Source organism: Salvelinus sp. IW2-2015, linkage group LG11 (genome assembly GCF_002910315.2).
Source record: "Salvelinus sp. IW2-2015 linkage group LG11, ASM291031v2, whole genome shotgun sequence".
Lineage (NCBI taxonomy): Eukaryota > Metazoa > Chordata > Actinopteri > Salmoniformes > Salmonidae > Salvelinus > Salvelinus sp. IW2-2015.
Window position 1 is genome coordinate 30857374 of NC_036851.1, and position 17328 is coordinate 30874701.

Here is a 17328-nt window from a genome sequence, read left to right on the forward strand (position 1 = left end):
GTAAACATTTTTTAGTTCTATCATCTGGCATCACTTAATAATTACTTTCATGCACATGCGATTATAAATGCTTATTAATGTAAATTCTATAAAATAATCTGACATGCATACATCTTGATTTGTGTGTGTTGTGCAGGTTCTATTCGTCACCCTACGGTCTGACCCCAAACCGGATGATCGCCCAGACGTCCCTCTCTCCCTACATGCATTCACCGATCTCATCCTTCCAGGTCAAACACTGAACCACGCACGCACGCACGCCCCCACACACACACACACACACACACACACACACACACACACACACACACACACACACACACACACACACATCACTACCACCACCACCAAACCAGCATTCACAAACGCATGGAGGATATCTCTGTAGACGTAGGAGCTATGTCATTGTTATTTTTCTATCCATATTCAGATTTCATCTCCACTCATTCTCCCCTGTGTGCTTGTGTGTAAAGATCCTGTATTTTCCTCATCTCTCTTTCCAGCTACATAGTCCCTCCTGGATGCACCACCAGTCATACCTCATGCAGCCTGCAGTGAGTATTAAATATTATTATCTACCTCTGCTGCTGCAGCTTCCTCCTTACTATTCTCTTTACATCTGGTTAGCTTGCAGTTCTGCTCATCTATCTCTCTATCTCTCCTCTTTTCTTTGTCATTCTGTCTCTTTATATTCCTGTCTCTTTCTCTCGCTCTCTCTATCTCTCTGTCACTCTCTATAATCATGTCTCTGATTTATTGGCTATTTGTCCTTCTCTTTGTTGGAACCCCCCCTCTCTTTTCCCATCTCTCTCCCTCCACCTCTCTCTCAGGGCACAGTCCTGACTCCGACCATGGACCATGCCATGTCCATCCAGCCCACCTCCATGATGGGCACCATGACCCAGCAGCTCAGCCACCTATCCCTGGGCAGCACGGGCACGGTTAGTAKCCTACAGATACCCACTCCACCTCCCACTCCACCCCCTTCAGCTACCCACTCTATCCCCCCCTCCTTTGGTCCCCTAGTCTCATCTCAAGACTAAAACACATTGAACTGAATCAAGTTGTACTGAATTGAAGTTGAAAGTGAAGAGAAAAGCAGTTGCCTGTGTCTCAGTTGGATCTCTACATAGAAATAATGACTGATGATTTCTTTTCCTCTCGTTCTGTCACAGTTTATGCCTGCCAACACAACTATGCAGGGGACATACATCCCCCAGTACCAACCAGTGCCTCCCTCCAGTGTCCCTGTAGAGGTGAGACCCCAACCAACACCATAAGCATTAACTATGCAGAACAAGCTAAGGGGATGACAAAAGGGGGCTTATTTTACAAACGAGTTCAAAACCATGCATTTACTRAAGCAGTTTTTAACTCAGGGACCTGTTATTACTGTTCCACTCCATTTTCTTCCTTTTCTTGCAGGAGAACGGAGGACAACAGCAACAGGTTGCTATGGAGACACCTGCAGAACACACAAACTACTCATACCAGCACACCAAGTGAAGCTAAGGTAGGGTAATTAACCCCTGCCTGTGCATATATCTGCTAACTTAGTTCAATCAATCAATCAAATGTATTTATAAAGCCCTTCTTACATCAGCTGATGTCACAAAGTGCTGTATAGAAACCCGGCCTAAAACCCCAAGCAGCAAGCAATGCAGGTGTAGAAGCACGGTGGCTAGGAATAACTCCCTAGAAAGGCAAGAACCTAGGAAGAAACCTAGAGAGGAACCAGGCTCTGAGGGGTGGCCAGTCCTCTTCTGGCTGTGACGGGTGGAGATTACAACAGTACATGGCCAAGATGTTCAAATGTTCATAGATGACCAGCAGGGTCAAATAATAATAATCACAGTGGTTGTAGAGGGTGCAACAGGTCAGCACCTCAGGAGTAAATGTCAGTTGGCTTTCATAGCCGATCATTCAGAGTTAAAGACAGCAGGTGCGGTAGAGAGAGAGAGAGTCGAAAACAGCAGGTCCGGGACAAGGTAGAACGTCTGGTGAACAGGTCAGGGTTCCATAGCCTCAGGTAGAACAGTTGAAACTGGAGCAGCAGCACGACCAGGTGGACTGGGGGCAGCAAGGAGTCATCAGGCCAGGTAGTCCTGAGGCATGGTCCTAGGGCTCAGGTTCTCGAGAGAAGAGAAAGAGAAAGAGAGAGAAAGAGAGAGAGAGAATTAGAGGGAGCATACTTAAATTCACATAAMACACCGGATAAGACAGGAGAAYTACTCCAGATATAACAGACTCACCCTAGCCCCCGACACATAAACTATTGCAGCATATTTACTGGAGGCTGAGACAGGAGGGGTCGGGAGACACTGTACAGTACTACAGTGTACAGTACTACTTATATGTTGTCCTTGCCTACTAGGTCCATGTCAGAACATTACATGTTGGAGCCAATTAATGTTATCATGGTTCACTAAAAAGAAAAGCTTGTCAGATATTGACCACCTTAAAAAAAAACATGTATTTATTTATTATTGATCAGCATTCTGTAAATATTATGATTTACACAACTACATGATGATATGGAGAGTATGTAGAATTGTTACATTTTGGATGTTCCATCTACAATATTATGTAAAGGGAGTAGTGTGACAGAGGTAGGTGTGTGTTTTGCAGCTGGTGGTCAGAAGGCCATGTTACAGACTGAACCCCAGAGAGTTGCTTCGCTACAGGAGGATAGCAGAGCTCCGCACAACACCACCAAGCCTCGGACTTGAACACGGATGACAAAAGCAACACGTGTGTGCTTTGAAAAAGAAGACACCGCTTATTTCGTTGGGACTTTTCCTCTCTCTTATTCAAGGGTCGATCAACCAAAGGTGGGAGCRTTCTGCAATGGAAGCTTTGATCTCTTTTAATAACTGAAAAAAGAAAATAAACAAAAATGTTGAACAAAGAAACAAATTAGGAAAGGGATAAAGACAGAGCGTTATTTTTGTGCATGTAATATAGCAAATTTGTATTTTTTAAAAGCATTCTGGAGTTTCAGAGTGATACAAGGAAAAGAGTAACAACACAATGTGTCTTTCATTTTTGGGTAAAATATGCAAAAATGTAGTTTAATTGTTTTATGTCTGTTTTTTGACATTCTATTCACAGCAGTTGGACAATGTTTTGTACAGATTTTAAAAAGTAAAAAAACACATTTAGTTGGTATAATATTTCTAGTGTAGGCTACTTTTAAGAATGGAAAATGCAAAACACACCGTTTAAAGCTACTTCTCCCTTAAACTGATCCAGTAAGGCTAAGTTCAGTTAACTCACTGGCAGATGGTAACATTAATTATTTATAAATTATTTTAAATAATGTCAAACTTAAACCTTATAAAACATTCCCTTCATAAACATTCAGAATGTGTTATGAGCAGAGGACAATCATGATCATTCTTATTTATATGTACATCATAGTTCTATTTTTTGATATTTGGAAATATTCAAACATGTCACTTGCGTATTGTGTAGATTTTATTTAATTAAATTCTTTATTTAACAAGTCCGGTAAAAGCCAAACACTGGCAATAAACATATTATCACTTGTAAAATAATTAATAGGAGCTAAATGATATAAAAAAGTAAAAAAATCTGATATTATTGTAAACTTTGTTATGAGAAGAAAATTAACTATTGTTTTTTTGGTTATAATGCAATATGACACATCCAAATTTCACCTTCTATTTAAAAAAAACTTGAGACAAATTGGATTGTCTGAAAGTTGCAATATTATTTTCAACATTGAATAAATTATTACCATTACTATACTATACAATAACAAGATCCTCTCTCTATATTCAAAGGAAAAATAAAACAGTACATAAAATGCAAACTCTTTTGACATTATTACCAACATTTATTCACTGCAATTATGCTTGAATTCACAGATAATATAATAAATATTCTACAAAATAGTTGACTTGGTTTGTGTGTTGGGTGCTAGAGTTTATGTCACAACAGTGTCCATAAGAAGTGGTTTTAAGCGGTTTTGTTCTGGTACCTGTTCAGATGMCCATAGTAAATTTGACCTTTTGTACAAAGTAGACAGACAAATAATTGGACATGCCTTAGAATTGAGCAGTTGGATTAGTATGAAATATGTGTACAAAAGAGTGCAATTTTTTTAAATTAAAAAGCAAAACAATGAGGGGAGTTAAAAGTAGGTTTAAAAAGAGTCCTTAATAACAGTCCTTTGTTGTTGAGAAAGGGAGCTGCAAGTCTTTATCAATGCTGCTGTTGTCTCCTGAGTTTTAATTCCTGACAATGATTTGTATTTTAGAATTTTTGTAGAAAAAAGTAAAGTATGTTTTCTCTTTTTGGGCTTTCACTTGAACCCTTCTGAGCTATCATACGTTTTGTTGTTGTTCTAAAACATATTTTTTATTAATTTCTTTACAGTAATCTAGATTTTATAAGTAGGGAAAGATCTTTCCAAGAGTTTAGATGTAAGCTTTTTTTCTTTTGTAAGAGATTCGTAGTATTTTTTTATTGTGTTRGTGCATTTCCACATGGTCCATACAAACAAAGAGATGATTTTGTGTTTCTTCAAGTTGATTTCTGTTCCAGAGCACTGTGTTGTTCACTATGATAGAGTTTTTCAGGCCCGTGTGAAATAGTTTTTAACTAAAACGCGTCCACATCTATCCTAGAGACACTAAATGAAACTCAATGACAACCATGCCACCTTCCCAGATCAGTCCAGTGGAGATGTACATGTCTAGTGTAAACACATTCTATTGTATCTGTCAGAGAAAATTATGATGCTACCAAGAAAACACATAACATAAAATGAAAGTGCCATTAAAAACAAACTGTCCCATAACAAACTGTTCCACAGAAGTTAACTTAACATTGGATGAATTCATTCTAGTTTCAACAAAGACAAACATTTGTGAAATTGGCGGGTTTTGTTAGGAATTCTGACCAGTGTTTCTAAGCCTTAACTGTAACCTGTTTCTCCTCATTGYTGGCAATTCCTTTCAATCATGGTTGAGGGTATGGCCAAGAAAAGATCATACAGATGCCATCAATATCAGATGTTATGTTGCCATAATATTATAAAGGGCTGAGTTTACCATACCTTGTTAAAACCTAGTGTTACCCTAGTAAACATCCCCCCATCACACTTGATCTCGGGTTTTCGTCATTGTTCAGGATGGATGACATCAAAGTTACTGTTTCTTCTTCATTGTGCACCTCTGAACCTCCACCTTCCAAATGTTTTTTTATGATTATTTATGTCTGCAACACCAAAGATGATGAAGCCATCCAACTGTCAGGAAAGCTGTCTGTCAGACTTTCTATCTTGGAGACAAATGCTGCTCTCATCTCTATTGGCGTACGTAGCTAGAATGATGCTGTAGTAACATCCTCTCAGTGGCAGTACCCTGGTAGATGGTAAACAAGCAATATGTTTAATTTAAGTTCTGAATGTGTTGAGTGTTGAATAGAGATTCATAGATATGTGTGCTTCGTTTTATCGACATATGCTCGTTTCAGTTTGGTACACCCAAAGAAAGACCAGTATATGGTGTCTTTAATACAGAGAACAGGGGCAGGGGCCTACTTTGCTTGTTTAGTGTCAATGATGAGAGCTCAGCATGTATCTCTTTCTGTAAGTACTAGGACTATTTTATGTGCTCTTTTTGGTTGAGCTGTTGTCAAAACCATAGTTATTTCCTGTTCCCACTTCTGTTGAGTGTTTTGTGTGTCTTGTGATCTGTCCAGAAATACAAAGCGATCACTTGCAGGTTTTAAGCTACAGTGCACCTCATGAAGGAACATTTGAGAATGTTGTGAGAATGTAGTACTAGTCAGGTAATCCATTATGTCATTATGATGAATGCTGTTAAAGTAATCCAAAATATATATTTGTTAGTCATCTTCAGACCTAAAAGCATTCTAATGTCAAGATGACTCTATCTGTTCTATAGATCCAAATATAGATTTTGGAGTGAACGATCACTTTAAGTTACACTCTCCACAAGTAACTGTAAATCATTGTCTGAGCGAGCACGCTTTAGGCTATTGTATTTTCCTTGCTGCGTATCTTTGACAGGTATCTTATAATACTACGGAAAAATACTAAAAACAGGATGTGCAACAAATGTTGAACTTGCACTTATTTTCAATCCATGTTTATGTACATGAAAACCCTAATACCTAGCATTCTCCTGTCTTCGCTTGTTGTCCAGATCATGTAGCTTCAATGGCTAATGTCATAGTTTCAAAATGTTTTGCTGCTAAAATGGGATGTCCAAGCAGTGGATAGATGGGAGCCAAATTGGATGTTCAAAAATGTCTTACTTAAACCTAGTAAATTGGATTCAAGTATAGTTAACATGAACACATTTTTCATTATATTTTAGACACATTTTGTGAAAGTTGTACTCAGAGATAACACGCTATTTGATAGTTGTTTTTGAATCTCTTTGGTAATTCACCAACTTTGTGTGAGAAATCTGACATTTTGTACATACTGCCTCATCTCTCTCACTGCTTGTAAACATTTTCCTTATTTATACTAGAACACATTTTGTACAGTTTGTTAGAGGAGAAAGGTTTTGTTATTTGGTTAGTTTGCTAGTAAGCTGGTTAGTCACTTGGCTACTTCGTCTTCCTGTGACAGAGATGCTCAAGTAACTCTTGTTTTTTATTAATTGGAAATATATGTTTTGTTTCCTTTCTTTCTTGGTTTTACTCTTTGAATTTGAATATGTCAATTTTCTTTTTTAATAAAAAAATCATGTTTTTAATGGTTGTATTCCAAAACAGTTCCAAGAATACAATGGGGGAAAAAGACACAAGTCAATTACATAAGTACCAAGTTTATTTTAGTGTTGAGCAAATTGTATTATGTTTGTTCAAAATAAATGTTTCATGTGMTAAGCAAAGTGTTTGATACCCATGAAAAAGGTGCAAGCTCCTTTCTCTTTAGGTTATCATAGTAATACCCAAACATAATTGTATCGACCAAGCCTTGACATTGTAATACTGCTACTGCATTCAAAATGCCATACATTGACCTCTCAGTTAAGTCACAATAGAACTTGTAACTGATAAAACAATATTCTGATCTAATATGATCGTTCATTACACTTCTTCCCTTTTGATTTAAAGTGATTCTGTATGTATCTGGGTATGTATATGTGTAGCTAAAAGCTACTCCTACAAGATACAGAGCCTTCACGTCCATATAGAAACCACTCTAACCACATTGTAGTCTCAAACTTTATCTTGCCATACCTGGAACCTTAGGAATATATATATAGCATCATCTATAAAGATTGACAAAATAACTGACAATAAAATAAACTCTAGCGAACATATATGAAGATACTCTGTCGTATCACAACTACAATTATGAAAATTAAACTCAACCCTGCTGAGTTCCAAAGACTTCCTGAATCCACATGATACATGTAGTTTAGGAAAACAAGAAAGAGATATATTTACAGAAAGATTGCATGCTTTGAAAGAGACCGTGTCAGTGGTAACTTGTTTTATTTTCTTTGGGCTGAGTTGACGACAGACAAGAACTGTAAATCTGTTTTCCTGAAGACTAGAGAGATCAATACGCCAAAACAACCACTATACGGGTGTCGGCTAGTGCGGATCGGAGATCATCAAACCCCTAGGGGGCCAGAACATAATTACAAAGCATTTGTAGACTGCAAATTGAATGCAAGAAGCCCAAACAGCTATATTTGACTAAACATAATCATTTCAAACCTTGCTTCAGTAAKATTAGTATATTATCACATATACATTGAGTGTACAAAACATTAAGAACACCTGTACTTTCCCTGACAGAGACTGACCAGGTGAATCCAMGTGAAAGCTATGATCTCTTATTGATATCACTTGTTAAATCCACTTCAATCAGTGTCGATGAAGGGGAGGAGATGGGTTAAAGAAGGATTTTTTTGCCTTGAGACAATTGAGGCATTGATTGTGTATGTGTGCCATTCAGAGGGTGAATGGGAAAGACAAAACATTTAAGTGCCTTTGAACGGGGTATGGTAGCAGGTGCCAGGCACACCGGTTTGTGTCAAGAACTGCAACGCTGCTGGGTTTTTCACACTCAACAGTTTCCTGTGTGTATCAAGAATGGTCCACCACCCAAAGGACATCCAGCCAACTTGACACAACTGTGGGAAGCATTGGAGTCAGCATGGGCCAGCATCCCTTTTGGAATGGTTTTGACACCTTGTTGAGTCAATGCCCTGACAAATCGAGGCTGTTCTGAAGGTGTTGTTAATGTTTGGTATACTCAGTGTATCGCTCTATTATGTGTGGGAATACTTTGGAAAAGTTTTCAAAATTTAAAATGTTGGTGTTTTTACAGCCTATGTCAAAAAATAAATAAAAAAGAACATTTGCTCAGTAAACTTGGGGGGCCAAATAAAATCCCCAGCGGACCGTCAGTTTGGGAACCCTGCCCTAGTCAGTATTAGCCTAGGGCTCTATTCAATCCATATTGCGGAAGTTCAGCTTTGGCGTAGACTGCATTCACAATAAATGTTGCATATGTCAGCTCAATCGAAAATTACTTAAACATTTATATTGCACAATCTGTTACGCTTCAGCGATACAGATTGAAAAGAGCGCCTTAATGCTGTTTATCTTTATTTGATTTCGTAAACAAAATGAGAACCTAGAACCGAATCTTGTGTGCTCGCTCCCCAGCTACTCAATTTAATGGTAAACAGTCTGTCACGACATGAGACTCTTTTATTGATCACAGAAGAGCCAGGGTCGTTTGAGAAGAAGACGGAAATGAAATAAGCTCTTAAGTTCTAAGGTTGAGGGAGATTGGGCTGAGTGTAAATGAGAAACAGACAGATTGAGCGACAGAAGGGTAGACAAATAGATAGAAGATTTAGTCGCGGCTCCCTCCAAAACACGAAAGTAGGAAGCTGAACAGGTATATAATGTCCAGGTAGAGGTTCAGGGTGGCAAAGACGTACTCCTCTGGACTCATAGTGTAGCGCTTGTTGCCTATCAGCAGCTGGGTGTCAAACGCCAGGAACTAAGAGAAAGAGAGAGAGAGTGAGGGAGAAAGAGAGAGAGAGCGATGGAGGACACATGAGAGAGAGAAGAGAGAGAGAGAGAGAGAGAGAGAGATGACGAGAGAGAGAGAAGAGAGAGAGAGAGAGAGAGAGAGAGAGAGAGAGAGAGAGAGAGAGAGAGAGAGAGAGAGAGAGAGAGAGAGAAAAGGGTTTTATTGTCACATACACCATTTTGCTACAGACTGTAACCCAATGATTAGGGCCAGGAGTTTGTCCTGACCACGTAACCTTGACCAGAAAAAACTCTGGGCCTTACCAATGATGAATGTGTGTTGAATATTTGCCACTCACCAGAGTGAAGAGGATAGCTCCTATCACAGCGTAGATGGCTTGTAACCAGGGAACCTGGGGGGGTAAGAATGTTATCGAACAGCGCTAAGAAGATACAGGCCACTAATTTAGGAAAGACACTGGGGCTCTTCCAGATCATCTATGAGATTAAGTGAAAACCCTTCAGCTAATCCTTCTTATTCATGCTAGTATGCTACCCACCCGAATAGGGTGAGCGAGGGCCAAAAGCCTTACCGTCACTCTATATYTAAACTCACTGTCAGAGTCACAACTATTCTTATTGCGGTCTGGAAAGGTACGCACAGCCATTACACCATCAAGATCTAGTTCTGCTTATGTACAGTGTCAACTCTAATGGAAGCTGATGGAAGCTAAGCAGACAAGACAGGCTACTTACATATCCAAAAGGGATGACGATGGAGAGTATGATGCAACAGTACAGCATGACCATGGTCAGGACAAACAGGACTCCCTGGTAAGAGGTGAAGTCAATCTACAGTAGGAAACAAGGGAGAGAGAATAATGGTGTGTTGTTAAAATGCACTCATGATCAATCAATTGGATTGTGCCATGGTTTAATTTCTTCAAAAGAAAACAATGTTATGAAGATGGGGTCATTTTGTCACCTTGGTCTGGAAGCTGAAGATGGTGACAGACATACACACCACAGCAGTGATGCCCAGACACAGGACCACAGACTTGGTGTTGTAGAAGCTGGAGAGAGAGAGAGTAGAGAGACAGACATTGATTCATCCATCAATTAGTTCTAAAGAAATAAAGCAATAACACTTGCTTGTCTTTTCCTACTTGCACTGACTTTGCTGATAACTACTTTCACGAGGATAAATATAACTACTATGACTGTGATCTGTGGMTGTCTCACCTAGATGTAGCTATCTATAGATGAATGCACTAACTAAGTTAGTCTGGATAAAAGTTTCTGCTAAATGACTAAAATGTCAAATGTAGTCATCCTACCCATCCATGTAGATGTTGATAGATGTGTTAATTCATTCTTATCTTCATACATCATTTATTTCAACATATGTTTCTAATTGGGCCAGGAGTTTGACCGTTTCATGTGACCTGGCCAGGAAAAACTCCTAGCCCCACCTATGTCAACATCTGAGTCCCCCAACCAACCCTACCCACACATGAAACACATGAGTTAGTCATTTACCTGGACACAAAGCCCATCATGCAGGCCAGGCTGAGAGTCTGAGAGCAGGAGAGAGGAAGGCATGCAGACAGAACCGAGATAGGTAGAGAGCAGAGTCAATGAGGTACACAGACAGACGGACGGGCAGGGAGAGTATTGGGTACATGCTATTCTCTTGAATTGCTCTAATATTTATTCCTCACTATACTCACAAAGAGAGACAGCAGAATGAGGTTCCAGGGAAACTGCCTCCTGTTAGAGAGATAAAGAGAATTCAGGTTGGTAAATTCACTCTATAATATTGCATGTTATCATTCTACCATCATTGTATGACTACCATTTACTATGGATGATCACAACCATAATCTATGAAGGATGTTAGAAATACCGTATTAACGTGTTATATCTGCTTAATACATGTGTAAAGTGTTGGTGTTCATGCATATTAAAACTACATTTAACTATTTGATTTAATGAATATCCCATCTGTTTTTTGACGTGACAGTCAAGATGTGACGTAGTTGCTGTGTACTACCCAGATTGTAATTTTCATAGGAGGGAAACTATTACCTGATTTGTTCACCACAGCAGTTCAGTGCAATGTAGGTGGCCAAGAACATCATGCTGTCGAAAAGCAAAAAGAAACCAGTTCATTATTAACACAATTACATGGCTGAATCCCAAATAACCCCCTCCCCCTCACCCCTTCATTTGCACGTTCACGCACGCCTCCGCCATATGCACAAGTGTCCCAAAACTGAGGGAGTGAAAATTATGGAGGGTGTAGGGGCTAATTGGGTCATTCCACAGAATGAGTGTCTTTTGCATCCCTTTGATATTTTAAGTTGAAATTGTGTACTAATATTGAATTTGAATTTTGAAAGCCTATTATATTAAATTAAGTGCCCTTTAATATAGACAACATGGGGAATTAAATCAATCAGATTTTTATATGAATAAAAACTTGCTGAAGTGCCAAAATACGTKATTTTGACATGTCCCTCTGTGACTTCAAGGAAAATGTTTACCCGCTTCATTTAACTCCAAACTTTCTCCTAAGTTTTCACCATAATTGTAAAGCTCTAGTTATTTTGTTTATTTGACAAAGTCATTTCTGAAGATTATTATTTATTGTGGTGTCATGATCGTCGTCTGGGTGGAAATGACCGGACCAAGGTGCAGCGTGGTAAGCGTACATTTCTTTTTTTTAATGAATGTCGCCAACAAAAAACAAGAAACAACAAACACGAACGTGAAGCTGACTAGGGCTATACAGGCCACTAACACAGACAACTACCCACAACTAAGTTGGAAAAACAGGCTGCCTAAGTATGATTCCCAATCAGAGACAATGATAGACAGCTGTCCCTGATTGAGAACCATACCCGGCCTAAGCATAGAAACAGAAAACATAGAAATAAAGAAACTAGAATGGCCACCCTAGTCACACCCTGGCCTAACCAAAATAGAGAATAAAAGCCTCTCCATGGCCAGGGCGTGACATGTGGTTAGTGAATCATTTACGTCTATCCCTCATTTTAAAATACACCCTGTTACTTGAGCTGAACTCTCGTTTTAATATGGTGAAACTATTCCCTTTAAAAAAAATGTTTCAAAAGAAACATATAATAGTCAAATCATAGTGTAAAAACATGTGAGCTGGTTCATCTCTTTTTACCCATTTGGTGGTGTTTTGTGGTGAAAAACTGAACGGGTTGAGCTTAACATGTCAACCCTGTTACGCATAGATAGACAGGCTAGAAATGTTTTAACAATAAATAACAACACACAACAAACTCCCATTCCCTCTATCACAAGGGGATTAATGGCTGATTTATGAAATCTTCAACCCTGTTACGGTCAACCCTGTTATTTTATTTGACACTTAATAGGCACTTATTATAGTATTTTTTGTATTTAACCCTTATGAGATGGGAAAACTTCGTTTTTTTATTAAGTTAAACATGCTTTATATGACAGAATGTTAAAATTAGGTTAAAAAAAATGTTGTTAACCAAGTTACACTTCTCAGAAGACACTGACTTGGTGGAACAACCCAATTAGACCCTCCTATAGCCACTTCGACCGAGTCAGCTATGCTGCCGGTTTCAGAGCAAAGTGCTATCACATATAACGCATCGCATTATTTTGGCGTTTGAGCAATTTAACACAAAATAATGGAGAGGCGTGCCTAATTCTGAGTCACCTGTATTTGTTTGTCAGATTTTGAGGCTTGGTACATGTAACATATGAAATACCACCCAAATTAAATATTTAACTGCTACTGAGGTAAAATGAGGTAAAATCATGTAAAATGGCAGGGGGAACTTTCTCATTTGTATTTCGTGCTTGTTTTATTATTTAAATGTGGAACATGAATTGCATCATTCAAGTCTCGAGTGTGTTCCGATATTGATGGGTTTATTTGATCCCCTTGCCACTCTTGAAGTCACCATATGAGATCAGCCAGCAACACGTGACAACAGAGGGCCCTGCGAGCGAGTTGATAGGGGCAAGGGGCTAGGGGCTGGTTTGGGAGTCACCATCTGATGAAAAGTGAGGGCATGTCAATCAAGATGTTTGTTGTCACTTACTAGGAGCACATGTACAGGTGGGGGTGTGCCTGAATGTAAAACCTCACTGGTGCACTGTGGAGAGATGAGAGAGTGTTACACTATGTTGAGTACACACACACACACACACACATACACACACACTCATTTTGGATATATTTACAATGTAATGGATATGATACATACCAGAATGTGAAGAGCGCAACAATGGCCACAGTCACAAAGAGTTGGATCATCAGGATGGCATAGACCTATAACAATACAGAGAGGAGGAATAAGAGGGGATGGCCAAGATACACCCTCAGTATACTATACTGCATGCTGGATCATGCATGGGTGACATGCTTAAAGAAGTCACTGTAGCTCAGTTACAGTAATATTATTATCTGGATCGTATTTATTTGGGCACACAGTGGAAAAACGTTTTGCAACGGAAAACGAAAACGAGTGTTTCTAATTGGACGAGTATTTCTTCTAAGTCCAGGTTGTCCCTCCCTGTTTCAGTACCTTTCTGATGAAGATCCTCCTGACGGCCTGGTCGTCCCAGGAGAACTGGGTTTGCATCTCCTCATAGTCTGACAGGGAGGGAAGACAGAGGGTTAAACATCTTGTTAAAACAGCAGATGTGTGTAAGGATTCACCTCTAACCTCTGGTTACATCACACGCTGCAATGTTCGTTGCTGCCCATCTATCTTTGTTCTATAGTAAGGTGTGTGTGTGTGTGTGTGCACGCGTGCGTGTGTGCGTGTGTGTGCAACCGGATGTAGAAGAAGAGCACTACATAATGTAGCCATAAAGGTGCCCATTGTTAAAGGGGATGAGATATTCCTGTGTAACTGACTAGTTGAGATACAAAGACGTTTTGATATTACCTGCAGTAGCCTCTTCATAGCTGGGTGGGTACTCTTTGCCTGTCTTTGGAGACACCTGAATATATGGTGAGAGACACAAATGGTCAGAGATACCAGTCGTTAGAAGTAGTATCAAACTGAAAGACACTTTTAATAAACACTTTAACAAAACTTTAGAAAACACTTCACCCTTACAGGGCCGGCTCGCCCTTAACACGGATCACATTGTGCATGTAGAGCCCCCGATCGCTAGGGGCCCCACAATTTAATAACATTTATGGAAAACACTTAGGCTATGGATGAAAGTTTGAATAGTAAAATACACAAATTGTAAATTTGATATTTAGTAGTCCATAAGCAGGTTTCCTCTTGTTATGTCAGTCACTGAGTGACATAGCCATGAAGCATGGCTTTAAATGGACTAATGTCCTCTTGAGTCATGTTTTGTGTCCATATAAAAAACAACTTTTCGCAAGAGGTGGGGGGGCACCCAACCAAATCTCAATGGGGCCTGCAAAAGGCTAGAGCCGGCCCTGCACTCTTATAGCATAAAACTCACTTCATCCAACTCAACTTCTTTCAACTCAACTTCCTTTTGCTGCTATAAGACAAAATGGCCAGGTGAATGATAACAGTTTAAGTTTAACAAACAATTTATGAACTTGCTATATTGTATTCTATGATTCTATTCATGCATTCAACTCCTCATGATCCACTGAAAATCCAGATAGGCTACATGTAGAGGCCTGTATCAGTGTAAACAAGCCTCCATGTTTCATCAGTGTTTAGGATAGGATAAGGATTAGGATACTCTTAGTAGGCAGCCATCTTAGTTTTGCCAACTTATGCTGCATTCGTAACCAAGTGGGAGGTGGGAATTGACCAATTTTGATGTCACAAATACCAGTTGGATGCCTTCACATACTTTAAACTCGTTCACAAATGTTGATTGGCTACAAGCTGCGTAAACCATAAACTAAAAGTACAGTTGTCATGCTTGTAAAAAAATTATAGTTTTCAAAAACCATATTAATAGATTGCTTTTTATAAATAATGTTTTGTCGTTGCATTTAACTGCTGAAAATGCTGTTATCGCAGTCATTTCCTTAGTTGGTGATGTCAGAGGTCAGCATGTGGGAGAAGTGAGAGCTCAAGATGATAGACGAGTTTCCCACTAGTAATTACCAGTTGGAGGGTCATTCAAGTGGATTTTTCTCAGTCGTATGTGGTAAATTCCCAGTTGGTTATGAACATAGCAATAGATGGTGCGTTCCTCTGCCCAGGCGTTGCTGACGCATGCCAGATCTTACAATGACTGGATAGGTATTTAACATATAAGCTAACCACATATTATGTTATAACAATCTGGTGCCTGGCGGCACAGTCGATGACGTGGCATGCAACCATTGGTTGACCCATGTAACGTCTGAGCAGGGGAACYCGTGTACAGTGAATGAGTATAACATTATAGAAAGATAAATATTTGTCCATCTCTCTTTCTCAGTTTTTTAGATTATAGTTTATGATGATATGCACGGTATATCACAGAGAGAAAACCACAAATAATGTCTGGAATTGGAAATTCAGAACAGCAACCAATTTCTGCTCACCTCAGCTTTGAAGCACTAATTTGGTAAGAGAGAAAGAAATCTTTACCTTTCCCTTGGTCATGTTTGTGTCTTTTTTTAAATCCCTTTAGCGTTGACTTTCTGTTGTTTACGGTGTTGTTGTTGTCCTTGTTCTTATGATGTCATTCAAAGGTTTGTCAACATCAGTAGTAGATTTCCTTCTATATGATAAAGCTCCCTTTTTGTCCTTTTCTTTTTGTGTCCCTTACGTCTTTTTTCTGTTATTTTCTTTTAGGTTTCCCTCAGTTGTGGTACAGTAGAAGAGAGAGATTGAAGTTGTTCTTACAGTGGCTGTGCTGAATCTGTCTCCACTGTGCAGATTACAACCAACCAAGCCCTATATAGAGCACTATTAGGAGGTTAATCCCTTTCCAACCCTGATCCCATTTCCCCCCATATCTCTGCTCTAATGAGGCCGTTCGAGCAACATCCAGGTAAGGTTCCAGCATTGGGACGTGCAGGAATGTACCACTGCCTTAACCCAAAAAGGGGTGGTTGATATCTTTGAAGTAAACGGGGGGGGGGGGGGGGGGGTAACATATCTGAATTACATGTGTGTTATGTAGCATACTGACCCCGATGGTAGAATTAGAGTAGTAGGAAGGGGGCTCTGCCAGTCAAACCCATCCCACAAATCATCCAAATCTATTTTAATAATACACTTTATAAACCTTTATAAAACCATCAATAATATCCCCTCTTTGTCTCTCTGTCTGTCTGGCCCTCTCCTCCCCCTGATTCTCTCTTCCTCAATCTAGACCAGCAGCCCAACAATTCCACAATTCCGGGAATGATAGTCCTCAAGAGCCATTAGAAACATTATTTCAGATAACTTATTTTCTAATCAATCATGTATTTTAAAAAATTAATTTAAAATAATACGATAAATAGATAGGAAAAACACAGTTCTTGTGAAACAGTGACATCATGTCTTTGTGTAAGACTAGTTTAGTAACAGCCAGGTAGGATTAATGAGATAGAGGTTAAGAACATTATGTTCCTGAGACGACCCACACATAGAATCATAATGGGATTACCTGAAACAGTCATACCACAACAACCTTTGATCGTGTGCTGTAACATTCATTAAGATCCTTTTCTAGAACCTATTGTCTTATGTAACCTCTAGTGTCTCTATTCCACTGCCATCACACAGTATCTACATGGAAACACAAGTCAACAACAGTATGGTTATTGTGAGAAACTCCTATGTGCTTTCCTTGTGGCTCAGGTATGACATAGCTTGACTGAAACAAGAAAATCAGACAAGGCTCTCGTTTCTCACAGTTATGCCTGTCTCTGGTTATCTATCCTTGGTTGCATTCACGGTGCTTTATTTCTTGAGCAATCATAAGAGCCATACCACCAGCCTATTTACAAATGCTGAAGTACTCAACATATCCATGACACACACAACATAACAATTGTTTATGAAGTCAAATATGTTGACCCACACACATTATCATAATAAGATTTAACAGAGCCAGAGGGAGTGGTTTGAAAGAATATATACTCTACTCTACTCTACTCTAATCTACTCTAGTAGCACTGTCTGCAACAGGACTGCCAGCACAACCTGGATATCCCTGATGGAAAACGTGATTGGATTCCTGATTGAACTGTCCTGTTAGTACGTGTGAGGGCACAGCCTAGAGTTTAGACAGTACATTTCCACTTCCACATCCCATGCCTATAGAGGGCAGCAGAAACCGGTCAGGTGCTGAGAGTGCCAGTAGGCTTGAAAATGATCG

The 17328-nt window shown here is 39.3% G+C and overlaps 2 protein-coding genes across 4 annotated transcripts in view; one reads left to right on the forward strand and one right to left on the reverse strand.

Moving 5' to 3' along the window:
• The window catches only part of LOC111970163 (RNA-binding motif, single-stranded-interacting protein 2), an 82420-nt gene extending 75662 nt beyond the window's left edge, over positions 1-6758 (forward strand). For both annotated transcript variants that reach the window (XM_023996711.2, XM_023996710.2), the window contains exons 9-14: positions 137-230; positions 504-554; positions 831-941; positions 1176-1256; positions 1426-1513; positions 2629-6758. In XM_023996711.2, coding sequence (XP_023852479.1) covers positions 137-230; positions 504-554; positions 831-941; positions 1176-1256; positions 1426-1506 — 418 coding nt within the window. In that variant the 3' untranslated portion in view covers positions 1507-1513; positions 2629-6758. The remainder of the gene's footprint in view (positions 1-136; positions 231-503; positions 555-830; positions 942-1175; positions 1257-1425; positions 1514-2628) is intronic.
• Positions 6759-7489: 731 nt separating this feature from the next.
• Positions 7490-16014, reverse strand: LOC111970164 (protein lifeguard 2-like). 2 transcript variants are annotated; one of them, XM_070445633.1, is made up of 13 exons: positions 15606-16014; positions 14509-14550; positions 13971-14025; positions 13605-13672; positions 13284-13348; positions 13119-13172; positions 11095-11148; positions 10737-10776; positions 10546-10583; positions 9992-10079; positions 9763-9858; positions 9366-9419; positions 7490-9034 (listed from the first exon to the last, which is right to left on the reverse strand). In XM_070445633.1, the coding sequence occupies exons 1-13, from the start codon at positions 15618-15620 to the stop codon at positions 8885-8887; spliced, it is 819 nt and encodes a 272-aa protein (XP_070301734.1). In that variant the 5' UTR covers positions 15621-16014; the 3' UTR covers positions 7490-8884. The 2 variants fall into 2 exon arrangements, with proteins under 2 accessions (XP_070301734.1, XP_070301735.1); XM_070445634.1 differs by lacking the exon at positions 14509-14550 and having other exon boundaries at positions 15606-16013.
• Between the last annotated feature and the right edge of the window lie 1314 nt (positions 16015-17328).

Coding starts and splice junctions, on each gene's coding strand:
- LOC111970164 (XM_070445633.1), bottom strand. Junction 13,673..13,970: donor CTATGAAGAGGCTACTGCAG/GTAATATCAAAA, acceptor CCTCCCTGTCAG/ACTATGAGGAGATGCAAACC. Junction 9,035..9,365: donor GAGCTATCCTCTTCACTCTG/GTGAGTGGCAAA, acceptor TCTTTCTCTTAG/TTCCTGGCGTTTGACACCCA.